At 46.5% G+C, this 27,561-nt stretch overlaps 1 protein-coding gene across 5 annotated transcripts in view; it reads left to right on the forward strand.

Annotated features, from left to right (window-relative positions):
* The window catches only part of HDAC5 (histone deacetylase 5), a 119,884-nt gene that overhangs the window by 42,014 nt on the left and 50,309 nt on the right, over positions 1-27,561 (forward strand). For all 5 annotated transcript variants that reach the window (XM_080979270.1, XM_080979269.1, XM_080979271.1 and 2 more), the window contains 5 exons: positions 12,064-12,329; positions 17,960-18,104; positions 18,879-18,996; positions 23,541-23,671; positions 26,097-26,228. In XM_080979270.1, the coding sequence (XP_080835396.1) occupies positions 12,064-12,329; positions 17,960-18,104; positions 18,879-18,996; positions 23,541-23,671; positions 26,097-26,228 (792 nt within the window). The remainder of the gene's footprint in view (positions 1-12,063; positions 12,330-17,959; positions 18,105-18,878; positions 18,997-23,540; positions 23,672-26,096; positions 26,229-27,561) is intronic.

A 27,561-nucleotide genomic window follows, 5' to 3' on the forward strand; every position in this document is an offset into this window, starting at 1 on the left:
GGATTCCCCCCCCCAACTCACAGTATTTACTTAATTGGCATTAAATCAATTATCCAACGAAGTCACACTCAAAGTAGACCTGGTGAAATCAAAGTCCAGTGTGTCCACTGGACTCCCACCCAATGATAATAATTGTTATTACTGAGATTAGGAATTGTTAATAGCTGTTCATTTAATATATTGTGAGACATTTCAAGCACAGTATAGTAGGAAAGCAGCATACAAATAAGCTGGTGGTGATGATAATTTGCAGAGAAGAATCAGCAGGTGCTGAAAGCGTTAAGCCCCTTCTCCCTCACAAGCATCCTTAGTTGGAGTTGCCTGGTCAGGAGCATCCCAGATCCTGAGATTTGAGGGCCCAAACCTGAGACCTAGGGGCTGCCCCTGGTGATGTCACAGTTGGAGGACCATGGTGACATTTTGGAGGATGGCTATGTAGATTGAGGTTAACTGGGAATGGGGAGAAAGGCAGACTGCATGCGCAATCATTATTATTACAGTGGTACCTTGGTTCTCGAACTCAATCCATTCTAGAAGTTCGTTTGACTTCCAAAATGTTGGAAAACCAAGACCCTGGAAACAATGCCAACAGCTGAAATGAACGTTCGGCTTCCAAAAAACGTTCGCAAACCGGAACACTTCCAGGTTTGCGATGTTTGGGAGCCTATTTGTTTTTCAACTAAGCCGTTCGGGAACAAAGTATTATTATTATTATTATTATTATTATTGACTCACCCACCTGGAGATTCAGGCCCATCACCTGGAGGGAACTAGGGAAACCTGGAGACTTCAGGTCAGACCCAGAGATCTGGCACCCCTACCCTGAACCCTGCATTTATACTACTTTTACAGGTGCATGTTTGTGAGCAAGCCTTTCCAGAAGTAAGACATAATTTGGCACTTAAGCTCTTTCTCCGCTTTCTTGAGTCACTGCAAACTCTTATTATGTTAAGGAAAAGTTGGTTGGTGGGGTGGGGAAAGAACATGTACTCCCTTAGCCTGTTGCAAATTAATTGCATGCAACACGAGCCCGGCTTTTCCCCTTGCTATCAATTAAAACCACAGGAGCCTGCTTGTGAGGGTTTCCTATCTACGCAAATCTCTCTCCAAAGAGACCAATAAGTCTGTCCTTTGCAAGCACTGCTGGCTTCCCTCGAGGGGGCAAGCTTGGGAGAGAGAGCATTTATGCTACCATTTTTGTGTCTTCATGGCTTCCTCCTCTGGAGCAAATTACAGACTAAGCTTCATTCGCATTTAACAAATGTTCCTGATGGCCCTTTCTCCCTTCTCCCTTGTGTCAGAGAAGGGATGGGAAGAAAATAATGTTTACTCCTTCCCCTTCTACTCGGTTTCCCTTAAAATCTCTGGCTTTCCAATGTTCTAGGCTTACCTTGCAAACACAAATGGAACCCTGCAAGGGGTGGTAAAACCAGCTTGCATGGAGGGGAGGGGGAAGTTGTAGGGGACAAGTCAAGCTCTTTGCTTCCTTCCTGTTTCTTCACTAATGCAAATGACCCCTTTCTTGGGATGCTTTCCAAGAGAGAGCATCTATTCCTATGCCTGCAGTATAATGTGTAGTTTGCCCCTGGTTGCACCATCCCTCTCATTGGTTAGAGCATGGTGCTGATAACACCAAGGTTACAGGATCATTTCCTGTATGGGACGGCTGCATATTCCTGCAGCTGTAGGGGCAAAGTAGATTGTGGAATAAGGGTGGAGCGCCCTACTCTTGCCTATCAGTTTTCTGCTTGAAATCATGCCTTCCCCAGTGCTGCTTTGCAAAGGTGAACCAGCAGCTGGGCTTTGAAGACATTCAGCGAAAGCAGAACATGTTGTTTCTTGCAAGAAGGGAAGGCAAAACCTGGGATTTTAGCACATTGTGGGTCAGTGTCTGTGTGCCTTCCTCTTTGCTTGAGCCTGGATAAATGGAAAGAAATATTTTGGAGTGGAGTGGAGCTAGGGAGGACCCACCGAAGGCAAGTTTGGAGTGAAGCCTGTAGAAGAGCTATAAATACATCGAGTGTTTGTGGTGACGACAACCATAAACCTCAGCAGCTAAACCAGAATTTGGCAAAGGCTATCGGCTGAGGAATTTTGAGGTGGGTTATAAAACTCCTGAAAATAGATTCTGAGGAGGATGGAGCTCTTCCACACAATCTGGGTTTGCCAGCAAGGAATCTTGTCCTCCCCCCACCCCCCGTTTGTGTGGTATGAGGGAAATATGTAAATATCAAATGCGCACTAGTATGAAGTATTGGATTCAGCCCTCAGAAATCATGAAAGCGCTGTACATGTCTTCATTTTGGGGGAGGTGGTGTCAGGAAGAGAAAGACGAATAAAGCAATGAGAATGGGGTGCAGAGGGTGAAATTATGACAGTGGGCACAGAGAAAAGAGGCAGGAGACAAAATACGGTCTCCAAATGAAGATGCAAATTTGCTTCGGTGTCTGAAATTGCATCATGTGCCCCACTTTTCCTGTGTTTCCTTTGAGCAACCAAGGGGCTTGGTGGCACTTTGAAGACTAACAAATTTCCTGTGCCATAAGCTTCCCTAAGCCGGAGGTCATGCCTCTGATAAAGCACTCTTTGGCCTATAAAAGTTTAAAAACCTAACAAATTTCTGGTGGCACAAGGTCCCGCCAAACTCTTTTTTTACTACACTTCTGGGTTTCTCCCCCACGCTCCTTTTTAATGTTTTCTGGAAAGAGAGGGGATGGGTCGTATGTATTGAGGGGAGGACACAAAGGCTAGGGTTCATGAGGAGTGAGAATGAGGGGCAAGGAGTATGATTTATTTTTAGATTAGTTATACAATTTTACGGCTGTCTAATCTCTTTTGAGGGGTGGGGTGGCGCGACTTGGGGGTAGAGGGACTCAGTCAGTAGAGCATGAGACTTCTAATTTCAGGGTCGTGAGTTTCAGCCCCACCTTGGGCGAAAAATTCGTGCATTGCATGGGGTTGGACTAAAGGATCCACACGGTATCTTCCAACTCTACAGTTCTTTGACTCCAATGGCAGCTTCCATGGCTGACCATAAAAGCTGCTGTTACTGGGCTTATAACCCTCAAGGGTCTGTCGCTCTCATTACTGTTAAGGAATTGAATTGGATTAGCAAAAAAATGGCGTGGTTTTTTTAAAGGGGATATTTTGAAACAGGCAAAAATGACTACCAGAACTGTTTGGACTTGGCCCTCCCATATCCAGTGAGTGGCTTGAGGGCGGCAGGGGAAGGACCAATCAGGTTTGTTTCTTGGTCAGTCTCTCTAGTGTGGACAGAACGTTTGGAACCAGCTATGTACACGGAGAGAAATATGAAACTCCCATTGTTATGATGGGCAGAGTGCACATGGAGGGTAGCGTTATATGCTGCAATCTCTCTCTCTCTCTCTCTCTCTCTCTCTCTCTCTCTCTGTGTGTGTGTGTGTGTGTGTGTACTGCATCTGTGTGTGCTCTCTGCACACATGCATATACAGTGGTACCTTGGGTTAAGAACTTAATTCATTCTGGAGGTCCATTCTTAACCTGAAACTGTTCTTAACCTGAAGCACCACTTTAGCTAATGGGGCCTCCTGCTGCTGCCGCACCTCCGGAGCACGATTTCTGTTCTCATCCTGAAGCAAAGTTCTTAACCCGAGGTACTATTTCTGGGTTAACAGAGTCTGTAACCTGAAGCGTCTGTAACCTGAAGCGTCTGTAACCTGAGGTACCACTGTAGCATCTTGCAGAATATAATGTCCTGTGCAGGAGGGTTGGAACAGGTGTGTGAATAACTCCCAATCTCTAGCCTCAATCCACTGTTGAAACTTTTGTTCCGACCTTGGGATGCTCACACAGAACTGCCTACAACATTTCAGTTTGTACTGTGCAGCAGCCACAGCTGAGAGTTCCCAGCCTGCTGATTAAGAGGAGAGAGAGAGAGAGAGAGAGAGAGCGCGTTCGTCAACACTTTTTCAGTCAGACCTGCCCCGCCCCCTTAATTTTTTTTTGAATTCAAGTAATTAACCCCATTTAAAACTCATGTTTGTTTTCACTCAGGGTTGCTATGTAAAACAGAAAACCCTAAAAACTTTTACTACCCCAGGCTTGCAAACAAGACTGCTGCGCCCTATTTGTTTTGAATCTAATTTATGGAGGGTTTAATTAAAGTTGATGAATGGGGTCATTAATTAAAGTGGACCTGATTTTCCAGCAGGTTCAGGGTGGACATGTCATTGTTGTAAAATCAATTGAAAAGGAATGATTGGTTTTTGGGTGGGATGCAAATTAATTGAACAATTATTTGGAGTGATTTGGAAAACTTATTTGAAATGTGTTTGTGTGTGTTATTGGTTTGTTTTTGTTTTATCATGTGTTTTGTGTTCTCACTTTGTATTTTTCTGTTGTGAACTGCCCTGGGATCTTCGGTATATAAATTAAGCAACCAACCAACTGTTTTCATTCTGTAAAATGTAAATACATTGGAGTTGAGTACAGAATTTCTAAATATGTGCCTATACATATACAATAACATAAGCAAAGTTTATGCAGATTAGTATTTCTTTTGTTCTCTCTTTCAGTAGTGCATATCCTCCTTTTCTTAGTAGCGTGTAAATCACCTTCTTCATTTAATACTGGCATTTTTCTTCTCCAGTGATTAGATTAATAAGAGTGGAAGTAGACAGAAAGTACTTGCCTGCCACATTTTTGGAAAAACCACTGATTGGAAATCCAATTTGGATAATCATTGATGTGTGTGTGTGTGTGTGTGTGTGTGCACAAACACAAGTCCTGGTCCTGCAAGTAGGTTGCCCAGTTAAGCATATTCTAATTTATATGTATACATGCAAATATATTTTTTAAAATACTATAATTTATACAGAAATATACACATTCCATTATGGACTGAACATGTTCAGGAGGTATGGAATGTTAAAGATAAACATCTGAATTTTTTTTAAAATGCAAGTTTCTATTCCTCCTGGAATATCTTGAAAATTTCATAGATAAAATAAGGACCTTCCCAACAACTATAACTGCCTGAGCCTCCTTCCACCCCAATTCCAGATTGTGGAAGGTTCTGTTATGCTGTATTTATTCTGCCATAGCCTATAATAGACTATCCTGCAATGGCTTAATTGTTTTTAAAAACTGAAGGGTACTTAATAAATGCTTGGCCTCTGCATAGATTTGGGTCGTATTACACAATAGTGCTATTCACATACATTCAGTAGCATTTTACTATTTGGATATGTGGTTACGGGAAGGATGAAAGTGAAGAACTAGCAAAAAGAAAGAAAGAAAGATTTGGCCACAACCTTATTCTGATCACATGGTATAAATGCATAGAAGATTTTTATTCATTTCATTTGCATTGCAATTGTCCTTTTTTTTATCTCAAGAGTGCACAAAATGTAAAAAAAATAAATACTGGTGCAATGCATTTCAGAGTATATTTCTTTTTCAGGGGCACTTAAAAAGGAACACAACTATGTTCTCCACAGTGCTCTGTAAGAGAACTACAGTTCCCAGCACCCTTGAGAAACTGCAGTTCCCAGGATTCTTTGGGGGAAGCCATGGCTGTTAAAGCAGTCCTAGAGTGCTTTAAATGTATGTTAAACCACAGAGCCTAGATCTTGCCGATCAGAAGGTCGGCGGTTTGAATCCCCGCGACGGGGTGAGCTGCCGTTGCTCGGTCCCTGCTCCTGCCAACCTAGCAGTTCAAAAGCATGTCAAAGTGCAAGTAGATAAATAAGTACCACTCCGGCAGGAAGGTCAACGGCGTTTCCATGCGCTGCTCTGGTTCGCCAGAAACGCCTTAGTCATGCTGGCCACATGACCCGGAAGCTGTACGCCGGCTCCCTCGGCCAATAAAGCGAGATGAGCGCCGCAACCCCAGAGTCGGTCACGACTGGACCTAATGGTCAGGGGTCCCTTTACCTTTACCTATGGATATGACATGCATCCAGTTATGCGATAGGAACGGAAGGGCATCCTGCAAACAGCCCAGATACATTTTTCTTCACTTTGCATCAGTTGTCGGAAGCCAAGCTTTGCTTTCTCCAGTGGCTTGGCTCTTTTGCTCTGCAGTGTGTTGGTACGGCACATCTTATTTACTCCTGATCTTTTTGCTCGTGGCCCGGATGTCGTGGATTTGATAGAGCGAACGTGTAAACTGAACACAGGCCCCAAGAACGGTACAGAGGAGGAACGTGCAGTGGTTTTCGTTTTGGAATCTAAAACAGGATCATACCTGACCAATGCATGGATATGCATGGATAGCACTCCTGATGCTACTCTGAGCTCCCTGAATGAAGGGACAGTGACACAAATGTGTGTGTGTCAGAGAGAGAGAGAGAGAGAGAGAGAGAGAGAGAGAGAGAGATTGGTGACCCTAAGAACCCCTTCTGCCTCTTTGCTTAGATGGTCAGCGGCACATTCAGCTTCAGTCAAAGACTGCAGACATCTGTCTTGCTGCCTTGCCGCCTGTCTGCATCGCAGTAGCACACACTACAGCGAATCAGGGTTTTTTAGGGAGGGGGGGTGGCGGTGAAGAGAGAGGCTGCATTAGTATTCAGGGCGCCCGTCTCTCCCATCCATCCCCTGAATCATCCTTCCCCGTCCCACGCCGCCCCCAACTTCCTGTTTGGATTAAGAACAGGTTGTTCATTCAGCTGTGCAGGGCCCCTCGCTCGCATACAAATGACACTGCGTCTAAGAGGCAGTTACTCACAACTGCAGAGGGTTCATTCAGCAAAGGCACCTGCTGCAATCCTGGAATGGGCAGGATTGACCGTGGAGCTGTTTGGGGCTTGGGGAGGAGGGAGGAGAGGGAGAAGAGAGCAAGGAGCAGTTCTGATGTGTTGTTCCCTTCCTACGCCACCTTCCTTCTCCCCTCTCTCCCCCGCACAAGATTTCAGAACGATACTCCATGTCGCCCTTTCAAGGTCTTTCTATCTCGTTCCACTATGCGGTTTATCCTGCTAGGAATGCAAGTGGACTCGGAGGCTGCAATAAACAAGGAGAGATGCACAAACGTTAGAACATTAGGGGTTGTCCCCCGCCCCTCTACACACCCCCCCCCCCCTTGGGCTCCAACCTGAAGCAGCTTTGGTAAGGCAGAGCAGTCCCAGAATTGTGCATGTCTGGCAGGGAGCTCATTTCAGCCAGAAGCCACTTCAACTTCACTTCTGAGCAGGATTTTGCACAACAAACAAGGAGAATGTTAAGTACAGTGGTACCTTGGTTCTCAAACGTAATCCGTTCCGGAAGTCCGTTCCAAAACCAAAGCGTTCCAAAACCAAGACACGCTTTCCCATAGAAAGCAATGCAAAATGGATCAATCCATTCCAGACTTTTAAAAACAACCCCTAAAACAGCAATTTAACATGAATTTTGCTATCTAACGAGACCATTGATCCATAAAGTGAAAGCAATAAACAATGTTCTGCAGTCACACAATCAATCAATCAATCAATCAATCAGTAGCTGAACTGGGTTACCCACAGTCACACAAAAAAGAGTCACAAAAATGCAAATTAAATAGCAAAAACAGACAGACCTCAGCGTAACACTCAAAACGGAAGTGTGGCCCTCAAATTGGAAGCGTAACACTCAAAACGGAGCATGTTCGGCTTCTGAAAAATGTTTGCAAACTGGAACACTTATTTCTGGGTTTGCAGTGTTTGGGTTCCAAGTTGTTTGAGTACCAAGGTGTTTAAGAACCAAGGTGCCACTGTAATAATAATAAAGAGTTCCTCAGAGAATGTGCAGAGTGTTATGTCCGATCCCCCCCCATTAGAGTCTGACTTCTAGGCTGGTTGCAAGATGTAGTTGGTCATTAGTGAATAAAAGATACTCTGTGCATGTTCCGAGGCGTTTCTGCTTCTTCGTTCTTCAGTACTTTCAGTATTATTATTTTTTTATAGTTGAGACCTGGCTCAAATTAAGCCTTGGCTTAATGCTTTCTGAACACAACTCACAGAGCTTTTAATATACTGAACCACAACAAAGGCGAGCTTGAAAAGAGATGTGTTGGCCACACCTGGAGGAAAAGCTTAGCCTTTCGTCCAGGCCAGGTTTCCTAATATTTGACTTTAGTGTGCAGAGTGGTGGAAAAGGTCATCTGAATGACCATTAACTCAAAAAAACATTGCAAGACAGGGCCTGCCATTGCCACAGCAGAGCCTGGATAAGGAGATAAAGACCATTGATTTTTGCGTCAAATTATCTTGCATGAACTGGGTCATCTGAGTGTTTTACGCATGGGGCTCATGCTGAAAGTCACAGTGTCAACACAGTCACTAGGGCCAGCTGATAGAGGGCTTGCCAGTGTGTTGTTCTGCAAAAGTTCCTGGACATAGGGCACTCTTTTATCCACACACCCCTCTTTTCCCGTCCCTCCTTTTTATCTTGCTAATCCACCGCATGAAATCTTATTGGGGGCATGCTTCTAGCCTTGTTTACTGGCTCCCTGCAAACTTTGATTTACACACACACACACACACACACACACACGTGCGCGCCTGTTTTCTCCCACTCTTGGCACAGAACTTAATTTCAGAGGAGGATAGACAAAGGGGCTGTTGAGTCCAATCCACTTGCTGTGGGGCAAAAATTGCAGGTCTTCCACACTTCAGACCACCTTGTTGCTCCCCACAGCCAGAGCTTGCCTTGGCTTACTGTAACCAGGAAACAGAACAAATAGCAAAAAGTGATGGGTGTAAACAAGCCAGGTATACACTTGCGTTAGTGGAAAGACCCAAAAGCTTTGGATCAGCCTTGAGAGATGTGGAATAAAAGCAAGGAAGAGAGTGTATGTTGTGTAATGCTGTGCCTTTTGTTGTTGCTGCTGCTGCTGCTGCTGCTGCTGCTGTTGTTGTTGTTGCAAGCTTACAGTGTCCAGGGGTGGGAGAAATAGGTTCATAAGAATGTAAGAAAGAGCCCTGCTGGATTGGCCAGTGGTCCAGTCCTGTTCTCACAGTGGCCAACCAGATGCCCGTGGGGGAGACACACAAACAGGACTGTTCCCTCCTGTGTTCCCCTTGTGTACATACAAGCTCATATTGCAGCAGAAGCCCTTGAAGGAAGACGCTTACCAGAATGCATTGGGCTTTTGAACATTTCTACTCTTCAGGAACAAACCTTCTAATTCAGTCTCAAGTTGGGGCGTACTGCTCCCCCCCCCTTGTTTCGTAAGTTTGGTGCCGTACCTGCCTCCCTGTCTTCACCCCCCATCCCGTTTTCTATTTTGCTTTGCAGGCTTGGTCCAGAATCTAAATAAATGCTAAATAAATGTGAGAACAAGCATTCATTAATCCCCAGGTTTCCTTTTCTTCCATCCCTCTTTCCCCCATGCTGCCTTTCTCACCTCTCGGTTGACTGCCACTCTTTCTTCCTCCCCCTCCTTTCTGCGAGCAGCTGTTGTTTGGCTTCCTCTATATTTAGTCCCTGACTTCTTTGTCGTCTTTTGTGGCTTTCCCCCCTCCCCTCCTCCCCACCCTCCTGTTTATAATTATGACAGAACCCCAGAAAAGGAGGAGGAGGAGGCGGGTTTTGCTTTGTGAAATGGTTCGTCAGCCGCTTGTTGCAGAGGCTCCTTGCTTATCCTTGCTGCAGTGCCCGTTTCTTGCTCTGTTCTTCTGGGGAGGGTGAAACGGCTTGCCGGGGGGGGGGAGTGTATGAATGTCATAATCGGAGGTGGGGCTGGGGCCCCATGTCATGTACGCGCACACACTCACAAGCACGCACGTGTGACTTCATATTAAAAAGAAATAAACAGCGCATGCTTTTTTACAACAGCCTGCAAGAAGTGGAAGCGGAGGGTACGCATCTGATGAGTCACGAAAGGCCTTGTTCATTCACAGTGTGCCAAAAAAACGGCTGCGGGTGACTCAGATCTGGTGCCTGGGACAGAAGAATGGTGGCGGCAGCGATGGTGATTTGGGGGGGAGGGTGGAAAGGCCTGCACAAGATTGGAAAATGCCACAGAGGTGCTGCTTTGTGATGGTGCTTCTTCCACACCCCCCCCCCAAAAGGAAGGGGCCTAAGATCTGTACCATCTGTTTGGAAAGCCTTCTTCTTTATCCCAGATGATTGCGGGCTTGCTGTGATGGAAGGGTGCTTTGCACATGCCCAGCAGCACACTTTGGTTCACAGTCCTGCAGGGCTGAATCTCAGCATTGGGAACTAGCTTCTTAGGATAAGCTCCAGTGTACCCTGGCTGAAATACAGCCGTATGCATGCCAGAGTAGTCCCTGATTTGAAAACAAGCACTGCTGGGTGGTGCCTCTCTTTACCCGTGCACAGAGCATGCAATTCCTGAAGTTGACACATTCTGGGGGCCTCACCGGTGCTGATCTCTGACATTCCACATAGCTTGAGGTGGTTGAGTGCAGGCTGCACTCTCCACATGGATGGCATCCCATCATCCCCCCAGGATACTTCCTTGCCAGTAGTGCCCTGTTGGGTTCAGATGTGGCTGGGCTGTGGGCACACGCTAGCTTTCAAAAGCTTCCTCCTGCAATGTTACCCCCACCCCACAGTCACCTGGGACTTCCTTCTCCTCCTCTGTAGCGGTTCTTCAGCTGTGGTTAAGAGCAGTGGACTTGTAATCTGGTGAACCGGGTTCGATTCCCCACTCCTCTACATGCAGCTGCTGGGTGACCTTGGGCCAGTCACACTTCTCTAAAGTCTCTCAGCCCCACTCACCTCACAGAGTGTTTGTTGTGAGGGAGGAAGGGAAAGGAGATTGTTAGCTGCTTTGAGACTCCTTTGGGTAGTGATAAAGCGGGATATCAAATCCAAACTCCTCTTCTTCTTCTGTGCAGGCAGATGCATGGCCTTGGCAGTCTTAGTTGATGTTTGGACGTACTAAGGCAGTTCAGGTGCAGCAGCTGAAACAGGAGCATAACCTGGCATTGGATGGCCCAGGCGCCCAAAGGTCATGGCAGTGCTTTGCTTTAAAAAGGGAGGTGCTGGTAGAGACGTCTGTGGAGAAGGCCACACAGCCTCCTAGCTTGCTTCCATCCGATGTTTCTAAGCCAAGAAACTCCTCTTCTTGACCTGAGCAGTGGCAGCAGAAGTAACCAGGAGGAAAACTCCTGCTGTCATGCCATTAGAGCTCCACTCAAGCAGAATAAGCAAGAGAGTTTCTAAAATATGGCTTACCAGATTTAGGAGTAAATAGTGCACCAGCAGTCCTCCAACCTGGTGCCCTCCAGAAGTTCTGAACTACAACTAGCAGCATGGCCAATGGTTCCATGGCAGTCAGGAAACTTGAACAAGAGCTCTCCATGCTGGAAAGTAATGCTACAGTGTGGTGTAGTGGTTAAGAGTGATAGACTTGCAGTCTGGGGAACCGGGTTCGTGTCTCCACTCCTCCACATGCAGCTGCTGGGTGACTTTGGGCCAGTCACACTTCTTTGAAGTCTCTCAGCCCCACTCACCTTACAGAGTGTTTGTTGTGGGGGAGGAAGGAAAAGGAGAATGTTAGCCGCTTTGAGACTCCTTCGGGTAGTGATAAAGCGGGATATCAAATCCAAACACTACAGGCATGTTTATTAGAACTTTTCACAGCACTAGAGCAGCCTAAATCACTGGTCTCCAGCTGACTGTGGGGAAGGGGGACCCCCAGTGGTTTGTGGCCTGATCTGAGGTGGGTTGCGAGAGGAGCACTACCACCAGCGGTGTTTTTTTCCTAGGGGGTTCTCAAGGGCACACAGTACTGGCACCTTTCCCCCCCCCCCAGAAGAAAAGCATTGATAACCACCATGTGGACATTTAGGGTAAAAGATTTAAGAAATGGGTCGCCAAATGCATGCTTTGGTGGGTTCTAGGTCTGAACAGGCTGGAGATACCTGGCCTAGATCATGACAGCTGGCAAATCATTTTTTGGCTTCCGGAGCGCATGATATGGTTGAGCAGGCTGCGTGTATCTGGTTGGACAGAAACGGCCTCTATTTGCTCCCTTAAAAAAGCAACACACACACTGCCGCCACTGCCACCCCATGATCTCAGCCCCCATTGTTGTGTAGAGATTGCACCACTGCAGCCATTGTCCCTCTTCTCTCTCTCTCTCATCCCCAGCTGTGGACTTGAAACCGGTACTTCCTGTGGTGATGCAGAGCTCTTGCAACAGCAGCAGCAGCACCAGCCCGGTGGACTTGCGGATGGATGCCCGGCCCAGCTTGCCCGCTGTGGACCCAGCCGTCCGGGAGCAGCAGCTGCAGCAGGAACTGCTGGCCCTGAAACAGCAGCAACATTTGCAGAAGCAGCTGCTCTTTGCCGAGTTTCAGAAGCAGCACGAGCACCTCACGCGGCAGCACGAAGTCCAGTTGCAGAAGCACCTCAAGGTAATCTGGAGGTGAACCCGGGAAGATTCTTGGCCACGTAGTCTGTACGCCTCGCTCAGCGCCACCCATTCTGACTGGGAGCATCTCTCCCGGGCACCCAGCCCTGCAGAAATCCTTTCAGGTGGAAATGTTTGGGCACAGCACCGGGGACTGCGTACCACAGAGTGAGAACCACTCCTGCATACCAATTCCCCTGTTTCTCTTTCTCCACCAAAGCTCAGGTGTACCAGCGGGTTCTGCTGGAACGTGGGTGGGAAACCTTTCCATGAGGGCCACATTTCCCTCAGGGTAGCCTGCTAAGGGCCACAGGCTGGTTGGGGTGCGGGAAGGGCTGAACCAGTGGGTGTGGTACTCCCCCTCCTCACTTTGTGCTGCCTCCCTAACCAAGTTTGCAGTGCCTGCTGTTCATTTATTCATAAGGTTTCTACCCTGCCTTTCTGAATCCCCATTCAAGGCAGCTTGCATAAATTGAAACCAAGCATACCTACTCAAGACTCTTCTGAATTGAAAAGCTTTCCCTAGTTTCTGATGGGCAGGTGCTGCGATTTGTTGCTGCTTCGTGGAGCCAGTGTGGTGTAGTGGTTAAGAGCGGTAGTCTCGTAATCTGGTGAACCGGGTTCGCTTCCCCGCTCTTCCACATGCAGCAGCTGGGTGACCTTGGGCTAGTCACACTTCTTTGAAGTCTCTCAGCCCCACTCACCTCACAGATTGTTTGTTGTGGGGGAGGAAGGGAAAGGAGAATGTTAGCCGCTTTGAGACTCTTTCGGGTAGTGAAAAAGCAGGATATCAAATCCAAACTCCTCCTCTTCTTCTTCGGTTGCTATTGTATTGACGCTGTCGGTGTGCGCCGGATGACAGCTCCCAGCATCCTTGGCTATTGGCCACGCTGCCTGAGGCTGATGGGAGTAGGAGTCCACACAACACCTGAAGGGATGCTTGTTAGCTGTAGAGGATGGGGGCTAAGGGTTTTGAGGAAGGGACCTTGCTGCCGCATATTTATGTTGCACGTCTCTGTTTCCCCTGTTTAGTATAGCTCTGTTAGTATTTGATGGTTGCACCTTAGGTGATTTTATTGCCTTTCGTTTGCGGCTTGCAGTATGTCCTCCTAGGTACCCCTTGTGGGTTGCCAAGCAGTTGGTATAATAAATGGCCACCATTTGTATAGACTTGGGGGGAAAGGGCTGCCAAAATGATCCTCTGGAATGGAGCGGCTCCCCTAGGAAGAAGCAGTTTGGAACGTTTTAGTTCAGAGAAAAGGCGAGTAAGAGGTAACATAATAAAAGTTTATAGAATGATGCATGGCAGGAAGAAAGTGGAACTAAAATTCATGGACATCCAATGAAACTAAATGTTGGAAGATTTAGGACTGGGTCATTCCACGTCAGTTCAACACGGTCATGCCACCCACCGTCTCGGATTTTGATGAAACTTGGTGTAAACCCTTCCCGTATGGTTGAAAGAAACCCCCTTAATTTTTCCCCCTCTGTCTCAAACGGCTTTAATTTTATAGCACTTCAAAGTTTCGTGACATCTGTTTTTCTGTCCCCCTTGAGATCCTTGGTCTTGTGTGCATTTTAATGTTTTTCTCCATAAGCAATGATCAGATCTCTTTGAAATTTTACACAGAGCTCAATAACATGATTTCAGGGGAAAATACACCAGCACTCAAAAGATTTGATAAATGCCTAAAAAAATATATAAATGTAGCTTTTTTGGTGGAACAATGATGTTTAGAAAACCTAAATTTTCAGCGTGAGGGCACGATGGAATCAAAAGTTTTTGATGGTGAAAATTATTGCAAAGACATGCTCTTTCTCAACAAAGAATAAAATTTATGGGTCTCTTATGTCTTCTAACAAAATTTTATGTTTTTTGGACATCTTGGGGGGGAAATGGCTACTGGGTACAACTTTCCTACAATCCATAGCTGTAATAGAAAAAATTAATGAAACAATGTTGTTCATCTTAAAATCTAAAATAATATTGGTTATTACAGGTGGGGTTTTGTTCCAAAAGTGCAGGCTTGTTTTTCAGTTTGGGGTATTTAAAACTATGAAAATTGGCTGTATCGTGAAATCAATCTAAAAAAAAAAAATCAGTCAGAAACTTTAAATGCTGACATATAAGGAAATAAGACCTAGCAAGAAAAAGATTAAAAGAATGTAAAATTATGCATTATATTCAGTGATGAGGGTGTATACCAAGTTTCATCAAAATCCAAGATGGTGGGTGGCGAAACCCTTGTTTTTTGCATTGATTTGATGTGGAATGACCTGACTGATAGGCAGCACAGAGTCAAAATATGGAGGCAGTGATGGCCACCATCTTGGTAAAGGTAAAGGGACCCCTGACCATTAGGTCCAGTCGTGACCGACTCTGGGGCTGCGGCGCTCATCTCGCTTTATTGGCCGAGGGAGCCGGCTTCCGGGTCATGTGGCCAGCATGACTAAGCCGCTTCTGGCGAACCAGAGCGGTGCACGGAAACACCGTTTACCTTCCCGCTGGAGCGGTACCTATTTATCTACTTGCACTTTGACGTGCTTTCGAACTCTAGGTTGGCAGGAGCAGGGACCGAGCAACAGGAGCTCACCCCATTGCCGGGATTCGAACCGCCAACCTTCCGATCAGCAAGTCCTAGGCTCTGTGGTTTAACCCACAGCGCCACCCACGTCCCTTCCACCATCTTGGAGATGCCTTTAAAAGAGGGTTAGACAGCTATACAGAGAAGAGAGTTGTTGAAGGCTACTAGCCACAATGGCTATGCCCTGCCTCCAACCTTTGGAGGCAGCAATGATTCTCAATACCAGTTGCTGGAAGCCACGAGAGGGGAGAATGCTCTTGTGGTTTCCCACAGACATCATCAGGTTGGCCACTGTGAGAATAGGATGCTGGACTAGATGGGCCCGTGGCTTGACTCAGCAGGCTGTTCTTAAGTTCTTACGTTATGTTCATTCATTTGTTGTATATTACGTTTTGCCTATGCTCGAGAATACAGATTACTAGAAACGATGAATCATGCGCTTCTTTCATACTTGAAGGAGCATAAAGGGGGGGGCGGGGAATGATGCCTTTCAACTAGAGCTGACTTGGAAAGCGGTGACTAACACACTGCCTTTGTGTGGTGGTAACAATAAGCCCTAGTCTAGCGCTATGAGAACGAGCCTACGTAAGCTTCAGGCTTGCATTCTTCCCTCTCCTCTGATTTGGCCATGAGGAGGAATGTAGGAACTCCCTGGTTTTAAACTAAAAGTGGTTATGGCCCAACAGGGACTGTTCTTAGTTTTAACCATGGTTTGTCGAAGCAACTCGGCTTCAAGCCATCGTTAACACTTGTGGCAGTCTGAGGCTCTCTCAGGCTCATTCTCATAATACTAAACTTTGTTTAGCATTACGATACGATAATCTTTGTTGTCATTGTCCCATACAGAACAACGAAATTGAAAAAAATCTACATCAGACATTCAAAAATCAGCAAGCCTGCTATCCCAGCTATCCCAGCCTGGTTAGCCCCCTAAAAACTCTGATACCCCATTATTAAATACAATATACAGTGGTGCCTCGCAAGACGAATGCCTCGCAAGACGAAAAACGCGCAAGACGAAAGAGTTTTCCGTTTTTTGAGTCGTTCCGCAAGACGAATTTCCCTATGGGCTTGCTTCGCAAAACGAAACGTCTTGCGAGTTCTTGCGAGTTTGTTTCCTTTTTCTTAAAGCCGCTAAGCCACTAATAGCCGTGCTTTGCAAGATGAAAAAACTGCAAGACGAAGAGACTCGCGGAACGGATTAATTTCGTCTTGCGAGGCACCACTGTAATCCCATAGAGACTCCTTACACTGTGTTTAAAACCAAAACTGTTTCTCAGGCGGCTAGTCCTAGTCTTTATAACCCTATACCTTCTTCCAGAAGGCAGAAGCTGAAAGAGATCATTTCCGGGGTGCGCACTATCCTGCACTATCTCTGCAGCTTTCTTATGACACCTGGAAGCATAGATTTGATCCAAGGTGGGAAGAGTGCACCCTATTACTCTCTCCGCAGTCTTTACAACCCTGGACAGCATTGTTTTTCCCCTGACAGTGCAGCTCCCAAACCAAACACACACATTATGTCCGAACAAATCCTTCCAACTAATGTTGTGCTCTGTGGCCTGCTGCTCAAACTTGAAAATTACTGCTGCATAATACAAAAGTCATCAGCATTATGTACTGCCTGAGCATGCTAGCTTCTGGGGTCACGACAAACAATGTGCATCTTGTTTTGTCTCAAGCCATTGTCCCACACTACCTCATCCCAACTTAGTTTTGTCAGAGGCTAAGGCTGATTGTGTGCATAAAACCACTTATTCATCCATCATGGCACCTTTTCAATTCTGATTTCACTTCCTTTGAGTTTTTTAAAAAATAATATATACCCGCCCTCTTAGTTGCCCTGGCTTGGAACAGATGTTTTGTTTACCATGTGATTGTCTCCCTCAGCTTGTTCTTTATAAGAGAGAGAAACCACACAAAGTCCCCAATCTCTCCCCTTTCACCCCCCTACATCATTTCAGTGCCAAATTCTCCCCCTGCATTGAAACTATTATTTGCTTCCAAAAGTGCCATTGCAATTGGCACCTATGGGAGCAAATAGCACCCAGGGAGGGGGGAGAGAAATTTGGCAGGAAAAATCAGGTGGGGGAGGGTAAGACCCAACCACCTCTACTTGTGTCTCACAGTCCTGATCAGGATTCCTCCCACTTTTTTTGCAGCTGTTAATTCTTTAAAGAAAAGAAAAGGGGGGGGGGGGAGAAAGCGCAAGAATAACATGGAACGTTCCCAGGATAGGATGCTTATTTTTATTTAAGTTTTAATTGATCTGTTGGTTTTGCAACATTTATATTTTGCCTTTCTGCCCAGCAAAGGCAGCTGACAGCAGTAAACAAAGCAGAAAAGGGCTGGGTTCAACAAAACAGTTGCACAACAAGAGCTGGCACAATGAGTCCTGCTAGTGCAATGGGGCTTTCTGCCCCCCCTCTACACCCCCTCCCCAGATCAGGTCTGTGGGAGAACCCCCAGAACAGCATGCGGTGAGAAGGGAGGGGAGCTAGTTCTGCTTGGCAAGCGGAAATGCTTGCGCTGGTGGCAAAATTGGCTTCATGTTGAATTCCTCCCACAGCCTATAACAAGCAGGCAATAAAGCAGCTAATGAAGATTGTGCAAGAGGGATTCCAGCACCGGCAGCCAATGAAATCAACTGCCACTAAACCAAAACCCCTCAGTGTGCGTGCTGAGCTTCCAAAAACCAGGGTGCGAGGGAACAAAATGGATTTCCTATAGAAGGGCTTAGAGGCGTCACTACGGAAAAGGCCCTGTTTTTAGTACAGGAGGCAAAGCCTCAGGGGAAGAAGACCTGAGTGATTGGATTGGCTCACGTGGGAATGAGCAGAATTTTTAAGGTCTCTTTTGCAGAGGCGTTAGCAAGGCTGCGTAGAAAGCCCCTGGGCTACGGTATTATGAAGTTGGAAGTCTGCATCAAAAGATTGCACATGTTTATGTCTGGGTTTTGCATGCGAAGGCCGGCAAGGGTGGGTGGGTGGGGGGCAAACACGCGGTCCCCTGCAGTCCCACTAACTCCCTCCCCATCTCCCCTCTGCAGCAACAGCAGGAGATGTTGGCAGCAAAACGCCAGCAAGAACTGGAGCAGCAGCGTAAGCGAGAACAGCAGCGGCAGGAAGAGCTGGAGAAGCAGCGGCTGGAGCAGCAGCTACTTATTTTACGCAACAAGGAGAAGAGCAAAGAGAGTAATAAATATATATATATTTATATTTGTATTGAGTTGTGTTGGTTAGACTTGGTATGCTGAGGACTTGGAGGATTTCACACTTTCCCACCCCAGAAGCAGCACAGTAGAAAGAATAAGATACAGCATGGGTAGGCAAACTAAGGCCCGGGGGCCGGATCTGGTCCAATCGCCTTCTAAATCCAGCCTGTGGGCGGTCCCGGAATCAGTGTGTTTTTACAGGAGTAGAATGTGTGCTTTTATTTAAAATGCATCTCTGGGTTATTTGTGGGGCAAAGGAATTCGTTTCCCCCCCCCCTTTCAAAATATAGTCTGGCCCCCCACAAGGTCTGAGGGACAGTGGACCAGCCCCCTGCTTGCATTGTGGGGAGTACAGTGTGGAAGTTGGAAAGCTCTGGAATTAATTCTGGAATTTAAGGAGTCTTTCATACTGGTAGACCATACTTTCTTCTGCTGGATCAATAAACCATGGTTTATTGGACCAAGAACAAGGAAGTGTGCCTGCAGGCTGCCTCCTCCTCTTCTTACGTGCCACAATGCAGTGTTTCAGAGGCTTGTCTAACCATAGTTTCTTGCTGCATCAAAACTGGGAAACTGTGGTTTATTCTCCAACTAGAAACCAGGCAATTAAAGGCAAATGGTTTGTAGTCAGAGATTAAACCACAGTTATGTGTGCGCAAGCACAACTCTCATTCTTAGTCTAATGAATCATGGTTTCTGGGATAGAAAGTCCTGGAAGGGTTTATCCACGAGTGTTTTCCTAACTCTTCCACAGGTGCCATTGCCAGTACTGAAGTGAAGCTGAAACTTCAGGAGTTTCTTCTCAGCAAGTCTAAAGAGCCAGCAACAGCAGGCGGCTTGAACCATTCCCTCCCTCAGCACCCCAAATGCTGGTAGGTCTTACCACCTTTGCCTCTGGGTATTCATGCCGGGTCTAGGACAGGACATTGGTGGGGTGAGATTTTACCACTGGAACGAATGAAGTAATCTCAAGAGAGAAGGCACAAAGTCTGTGTTTCGGCATCTGGGAGACTCTCTTTTCCTTCCACACATCTGTCTCCAGTTTGCCAAAAATTTGACTGGTGTGTGTGTATGCATGTTTGTTTTCCTCGGCGGATAGCAGTGGGTAGATAGAGCGACTCTTTCACCATCCAGTAGCTACCCTGATTGAGAGTACAATGTTATGCTAAGGGGTACGTTTCCGAGTACGTTTCCGAGCACAATTCAAAGTGTTGGTGTTGACCTTTAAAGCCCTAAATGGCCTTGGCCCAGTATACTGGAAGGAGTGTCTCCACCCCCATCATTCTGCCCAGACGCTGAGGTCCAGTGCCGAGGGCCTTCTGGCAGTTCCCTCACTGCGAGAAGCTAAGCTACAAGGAACCAGGCAGAGGGCCTTCTCGGTAGTGGCACCCGCCCTGTGGAGTGCCCTCCCATCAGATGTCAAAGAGATAAACAACTACTTGACATTTTGAAAACATCTGAAGGCAGCCCTGTTCAGGAAAGTTTTTAATGTGTGACATTTTGATGTATTTTTAATCTTTGTTGGAAGCCGCCCAGAGTGGCTGGAGAAACCCAGCCAGGTGGACGGGGTACAAATAATAAATTATTATTATTATTGCTATTGTTGTTATTGTTATTATTCAGCATGCACCCTTAGTAAATGGAACCAAGGGTGTGATAGATGGCCCTGCTTTTAAAAGGAATAACCTTGTGCATAGACCTTCCGTTATCTTATCTTAAAGAGCTTTAAAAGGGGGGTGAGAGAAATTTGTGGAGGGTCAATCTATCGATGGCTGCTTGTCATGATTCCTGTATGGTACCACCCTGCCTATGAATTTAAGCCGCTGTGGAATAACAGCAGGAGAGGGCAATTGCATTAATGCCTTGCTTCTGGGCTTCCCAGAAGCCTCTGGCTGGCCAGTACAGGAAACAACATGCAGGGCTAGATAGGCCTCTGTTCTGGTCGCAACAGTGCTGCTCTTCTGTTAATTACATGTGCAAATTATACCTGCTCAAGGCGAGCTGCTCCTGTTGTCTCTCCAAGAGCTGATTTAGATGTGATGGAGCATCTCCACATCTCTCTGTTGCCCAGAATAGAATTTTCACATCCCGCCTCCACTCCAAGCCAGGAGGTTGGTGTGTGTGTGTGTGTGTGTGTGTGCAGGCTTGTGAACACAAAGGCAAGTATTCTATTTCGGGCAGTGCAGAGATGTGGGGGAACAGGAAATGTGAGGCACCAGTGTGCTTCCTCTTCTGTCCAAAACACCATCGCGCTGGAAGGCGTCAGAACATCCTCATCGTAAACTGTGTAGCCACCAGCCAAGTCAAATTTCTCGAGAGAACCATCAATTTCGTCACAGGGATGATAGCTCAGTTCTTAACCCAGGTGCTCTTAAGTTACGACTTTACTTGCCTCTAAGCCCTCCCCCTAAGGATACCCGTTAATGAAAGTTTCTGTCTCAGATGGTTGTTTCATAGAGAGACAAGAGAGTGCGTTTTGGGGCCAAGGAAGTGAGCAGGTTCGAGGGAAACACCTCAATGAGAAATGGGCCTGTGTGCTGCTGGCGTCAAGGGACATTGGGGACACGAAAAGGGATGAGGGTTAGATATTAATCCAAATACAGTGGTGCCCCGCAAGACGAATGCCTCACAAGACGAAAAACTCGCTAGACGAAAGGGTTTAGCAATTTTTGAGTCGTTCCGCAAGACGAATTTCCCTATGGGCTTGCTTCGCAAGACGAAACGTCTTGCGAGTTCTTGCGAGTTTGTTTCCTTTTTCTTAAAGCCGCTAAGCCGTTAATAGCCGCTAAGCCGCTAATAGCCGTGCTTCGCAAGACGAAAAAACCGCAAGACGAAGAGACTCGCGGAACGGATTGATTTCGTCTTGCGAGGCACCACTGTACCTCAGGTTACAGACGCTTTAGGTTACAGACTCCGCTAACCCAGAAATAGTACCTCGGGTTAAGAACTTTGCTTCAGGATGAGAACAGAAATCGCGTGGCGGCAGCAGGAAGCCCCATTAGCTAAAGTGGTACCTCAGGTTAAGAACAGTTTCAGGTTAAGAACGGACCTCCAGAAGGAATTAAGTTCTTAACCTGAGGTACCGCTGTACTGTAATGAATTGACTGTGGGGCAGCTGGTCTTGAATTTAGCCATGTAACTATCAAAGCATGAAGCATCCATAAACTCCCTGGGAGTTTGTTGGCATCCATCTGTCTTGAGATACAGTGAAGTGTGCATCTCCAGTAGTCAAACTGCTGGAGAACCGCAGTGCCTCCTGTGGTTTCAGAGACCGGTAACTCATAATTGCTGGCTCCTGTATTGTTTTTGCTATGTTAGCAGCACCAAAGTGACCTCCCCCGGGGTGCGAGCCTGGGCAGTTTGTGGAAGTCCTGTGCTGCCTAGATGACAAGACCCCTTTCAACCTCGTTTATATGGTCCAAAGGAAAGCAGAGCAATACGCTGGGTGCCAACTCGACCGCAGGAGTTGCCAGAAGGAGGCATACAAGACACCATCCAACTGCCTTAGGGACTCCACTCCAAATTTGTGTAGGGTATACTCCTTAACCTTTTCTTCTCCCAAATATGTCCCTAGAACAGGGGTCAGCAACCTTTTTCAGCCGTGGGCCGGTCCACCGTCCCTCAGACCATGTGGTGGGACGGACTATATATATTTTTTTGGGGGGAGGAGAACGAATTCCTGTGCCCCACAAATAACTCAGATATGCATTTTAAATAAACGCACACATTCTGCTCACGTAAAAACACCAGGCAGGCCCCACAAATAACCCAGAGATGCAGTTTAAATAAAAGCACACATTCTACTCATGTAAAAGCATGCTGATTCCCGGACCGTCCACGGGCTGGATTGAGAAAGCGATTGGGCCACATCCGGCCCACGGGCCTTAGGTTCCCTACCCCTGCCCTAGAAGCTGTCAGCATGTGACAGTGGCCACACCCCAGGGAGTAGTGGAGAGGAAAAGAATCATTCTGAGCTTCCCTCTGTCTGGCTCTATCCTTCCCTTGAGTCCTCACCATTCTTAGTAGTGTGTTGGCAGCCGGGAGTCACACACTTTTCAGTTTCCCCACCCTGACCTATAAAACTGACCCCATCCTGCCCTCTCTCCCCTAGGCCTTGCTTGCCCTCTGACTTATTCTACCTGCAACTTCTGCCTACTGATAACCCACTGAATTTCCTGGAGCATGGATGCTTAGAGCGGTAATCCATTTAGCCTGCTTAGAACAGATCACAGATGGACCATTATCCCTTCCCCCACCCTCACAGTCACCCACAGTGGATATTCTTATCTCACCTCTTGGGTCACCCCCCCCCCCCAAGTCCCTTTAACCTACATTCAGGAATAGAATCCTGACTTGACTGTTGTCAACTTTATGGATGGCAGAAAGACAAAGAAATGCTATGTCTATTCACACTCCTGGCCTCTCTACTTGTTAATTTTCTTGGTTGCATTTCCACTCTGTCCCATCAAAAGAAAGCTTGCTGATCAAGCAAGATAAGCCATTAAGGTATAAAATACTTTATACTATAACGTAGCAAATCAAAACTTCCCCAAATCCTGTTTTTTAAAAGCCAGTCTGAAGAAACATTTCTGCAAAATACTCAGATGTATACTTTTGAATGACTTTCAGTGGCAGGGAGTCATAGAAGATTAAAAATATGGGGGAAAGCTATATTTTATTGGGCTGTTCTTACATTGGTTGTAGTAGGAGTGTGAGAGCTTTCTGACATCATAGGCGCCTTAATCATGCTGAATGGAAAAGCAGCAGTGTCACAGGTTATAGAGAGAGAGGGCAAGTTTTGTAGTTTTCCTTGTTATTTGCAAGTATACATAATGAGGTGTAGCCTAACCATTCCAAGAGATAGCCAAATCCCGCTGCTCACATGCCAGCTCTCTAGGGAAACAGCCATCCCCCCACCCTGATGATTACAGAACCAAAACTTAGTTTTCTGCGAGTGTTTCCAGACTGAAGACTCTGAATGCTACAAAATAATGTCAGTGCTTGGATTGAAGACAACTCATTTGGGCTGCTGTAAACTGCTGTTTTCTCACTTCCTGGCTTGGCTCTGGATAGATAGACAGACAGACAGATAGATGAGAGAAAGAGAGCAGGTTGGATTATGAGTGGAAACATTTGCATTGTTGATAAGACAAGTGGTAAATTACACAGGCTGCAAAATGACTGGGCATATTTGTATTTGTGCCCTTATAACACCGAGAATTCTGCTGTTCTTATCTGCCTTTTTCAATCTGTTGTTGTTGCTGCTGCTGCTGCTTTAAATAGCAAGTTACGATAAGTTGCACTGTCCGTCCTGGAGCAGGACATATCAGAAGAAGTCCGTTGGCTCTGCTACTTCATATAACCCTATTGGTCTGCACCATTGTAACTTGGTCAACTTCTTTCTCTGTTTCCACAGGGGGGCTCATCATACCTCATTGGACCAGAGTTCCCCTCCCCAGACCGGAAGCCCAGGAACACCACCCTCTTGTAAACTACCTTTACTCGGCACTTACGACAGCAGAGACGACTTTCCACTCCGGAAAACTGGTCAGCAAACCCCCTTGATGATGGGATAAACCAGAAAACCAGGGTTAGGGTAGTGGGTGGTGTTGATGAAATTTAGGCCCCTGGGTGGAAAGGGGCTTTCTGCACTTTCTGAGTATGCTGGCTTGAAAAGACCAGGGTGGTGTGTGTGATTTCGTCGGAAGAGCTACACATATGGGGGAGAGACATTCATTAAGCCAGTTTATTGAACATTATCGGCGACTAAGATGAGCTTTCCAAAAAGCTCAGGTGGGCGAATGTAAGGCTCCCTCCCTTGCTGAATCTCAGTTCCTCTAGATATTAATTACGATAAGCACCTACACTTCTGTGTGTGCCAAGCGCCTTGTATATTCTTGAGCAAGTGGGATTTGCAAAACCTAACTGTGCAGACTGCTTCTGTGAACATCCTACTTTTAGATGCAGTTCAGGGCTTTACAAAAAATCAGATGTTTGGGTGCTAATTATGTAACCTTACAAGAGCTTCTCTGCAGACAGGCATTGAGAAAAGACAACAACCCAGCTGCTATGCGGAAACAAAGCTCCTTAGAAACATAGGAAACAGCTTTATGCCAGGTCAGGCTGTCTGTCTAGCTCAGTGCAAGCTACTGTTCTTCTGGCAGCAGTGCGCCAGGCTCTCAGGCACAGAGAGGTCTTCCCCATCACGAGCTAGCTGTGATCCTTTTAGCTGGAGATGTCAAGGATTGAATCTGGCTCTTTTGCATGCAAGGCATGTGGTCTACCGCTGAGCTATGGCTATTCCTCTGGTGGGCTGGGCTAGACTGGAGGGCAGTGACTAGTCGTGTCGCCCAGTATGGTTGAGCAGAGATTTGAACCCAGGTCAAAATCCCAACGCTCAATCCAACACTCCACACCAGAGGCTGGCAACCTAAGGCCCATGGGCTGGGGTTGCTTAACTGGCCCATAAGCTGCCCCCAAACGCAGCCACCCGCTCGGCGAGTCCCCACACACTGCGCTAAACCAGCGCAGCGCGGGGACGCTCTTCCATGGCTCCGGAAATCGCTTCTGCACATGCCCAGATGCCGAAAATCACTTCTGCGCAGGCACAATTTCCAGTGCCTGGGCATGCGCAGAAGCGATTTCTGGCGCCACAGACATGCGCAGACGTGATGTCCGGCGTCTGGGCATGCGCAGAAGTGATTTCTGGCGCCATGGACATGTGCAGGATTTCCACGGGAGTGATCCAACCCATGCCCGGTAAGCCTTGCCAACCCCTGCTCCACACCATGCCAGCTTCTTTCAAGAGCTTAACTCTTCTGGAAATTCACAAAGCGGTTCTGTGCTTATTGCAAGCTGACCCATTTTATCAGTCTGGAGCCCATTTTATCAGACTGGAGCCCCCTTGCCGACAAGTAAGAAAGATAAATTTTGGAAGAGTTGGGCTCAGTCAAGTAAGGGAGAGGAAGCGACACATGCATGTCTGCAATGTGGTGTGTCCTGAGTAAAAGAAAGCAGGAACATACCTGGATTTGCACAATTTTCTTTGTGCTTTTGAAGGAAGGGGTGGAAGTTCTTTTTATTATTATTAAACATTTTATTTAGGCGTACTTACAAACAAAACAATAAGATATACACACTTAACCACAAAATAAGAAGAAAAAGTAAGGACAAAAGGAACATAAAATACCACACCCGTGTGACTTCCCTCCACCAGCTCTTGTCATCTTTAAATCATTTAAATTCTTATTTACATTGCATATCAATTATCACTGCAAATATTTCTTTTATGGTATTATTATAATATAACATCAGTTCATCCTTACATGACATTACATGATGGAAGTTCTTTAGGTGAGAAGGAGGTGGGGCTTGTCACTCTGATTAGTTGGGCAGGAAGAACTTTAGTCGGATTTTTAGACATTGACGGATGGAGCTTGGACAGACCTATAACCTTCTACTGGGGCGCCAAGACATGCACAACTCCCCGTGTGCAAGGGCCGCCATGTTCTCTTCCATTAGTTGTGGAGTGCATGCACAAAGGGGAATTCCTTGCAAACGCTGATCGTTGCCCATTGTAGATGTGAATGGGATACTCCTGCATGCATGGAGCTCTCTGTGCATGTTGGTCCTCTGTGTGACTTAGGTATATGTATTTGACCTGTTCTTGTGGAATTTGCATGGAGGGTCTGCTCCTGCCAACCTAGCAGTTTGAAAGCACGTCAAAGTGCAAGTAGATCCATAGGTACCACTCCATCGGGAAGGTAAAATGCGTTTCCGTGCACTGCTCTGGTTCGCCAGAAGTGCCTTAGTCATGTTGGCCACATGACCCGGAAGCTGTACGCCAGCTCCCTCAGTCAATAAAGCGAGATGAGCGCCACAACCCCAGAGTTGCCAGCAATTTGACCGCTTGTCTTGCTTTTCTCCTACCTTTCCCTCATGTGCATGTGCCTTCTCCTCCTCCTACTTCCAGCCTCGGAACCCAACCTAAAAGTGCGCTCACGGTTAAAACAGAAGGTTGCAGAGAGGCGGAGCAGCCCCCTGCTGCGGAGGAAAGATGGGACCGTCATCAGCACCTTCAAAAAGCGAGCAATTGAAATTACAGGTGAGCCCAGCCAGGGCAGGGTGAGTGGGAGGGAATAGCTTTGGCTAGTGGCATTTGCATGAGAGAATAGCTGGGCATGGGAAAGAGGAAGTATTCAGCACACCCTCCAATCCTCTCCATCCAATTCCCCACCCTCAAATACCTTGGCAAACATGGATTTGGGTTTTCTGAGGCAACTTTTAGTTGGGTCTCCAGAAGATCCCATAGTGTTTCTTCAAAATGTGGAATCTTCTGCATTCATTCATCTCCACTTCACTTCCTTCCTGGAGGTGTAGAAGGCATATTCCTTTTGGCACAAAGGGGGCACAACGGCTAATTCCTAGCTTCAAATGGGTATTTCACTCCCATTTGTTTATTTTGAGCTTTCTAGGTTGGGCCAGTAAATCAAGGAGGAAGGAAAGAGACGAGGTTAAAATAACACCCTCAAAAGCTTCACACGGGCTCAGATGGGGGCTGTGTGCCACAAAGTGGGAGGAAGGGGTTGAGATAGCAGACTGGAAGTGACAAAGTTGGGATTCAAGGAGGAATGCGGCAAATGAGGTTAAATAATGACTTAGAAACAGCAAACTGTGGATTCCCACTTTAAGAACAAACTGCAGGGTGTCTCAGGCTTGCACCCCCCCCCCCACTTCTCTTCTCTTCCTGTGAGGAGGAGAAGCTTACAGTTTTAACTAACCGCATTTCCCCTTTGATGTCAGCACTGAAAACCATGGTTTGTTCAAACTATTGATTGAGAGCAAGTTAAGTTCTGAAACATCGGTTTGATCTTGGCCTGCTGCCAGTAACTGTATTTTAAACAAGCCACAGTTCCCAGAGCTCAGGTGTCAATAGGAAACTGTGGTCAATTTAAATGTTAAGCTTTAATATCTTTCTCGGAGGAGGAAAGGAGAGCTGAACATTACATTCTGATTCAAACTTTATGTTTCGAGTCAAATCTTGTTCTTCCCTTCTCTAGTATGACCCTGTAACTATCAAAGCAAGTATCCATTTAAAGATTTATAAAATTCATAGTGATGTTAGGGTTGAGGAAAGTCAAGAGCAGGTTATGAAAGTGAAGATTTATTTAAATAAAGAATGCACCTAAGTTTTTCCCCCTATCCCCTTCAGATGTGCTTCTGATAAATTAAGATATTAATCCTGAAGGTCGTAATCTGTCTGTTAGCTATTTTGTTAGTGCAAGTGGGGGTTAGGGACAAGAGGGTTATAATCCAGAAGCATCTGCTGCTTCTGAAGGAATTTTTATTTTTGTTGGCAAAGGGGACAGCGGCAGGCTGGCAATCCACTATTACATAAGCACATGAGCTTTTGAAGGGCTGAGATTGATTATTCAAAA

Source organism: Podarcis pityusensis, assembly GCF_964106645.2.
Source record: "Podarcis pityusensis genome assembly, chromosome: 13".
In the NCBI taxonomy this organism is placed as follows: Eukaryota; Metazoa; Chordata; class Lepidosauria; order Squamata; family Lacertidae; genus Podarcis; species Podarcis pityusensis.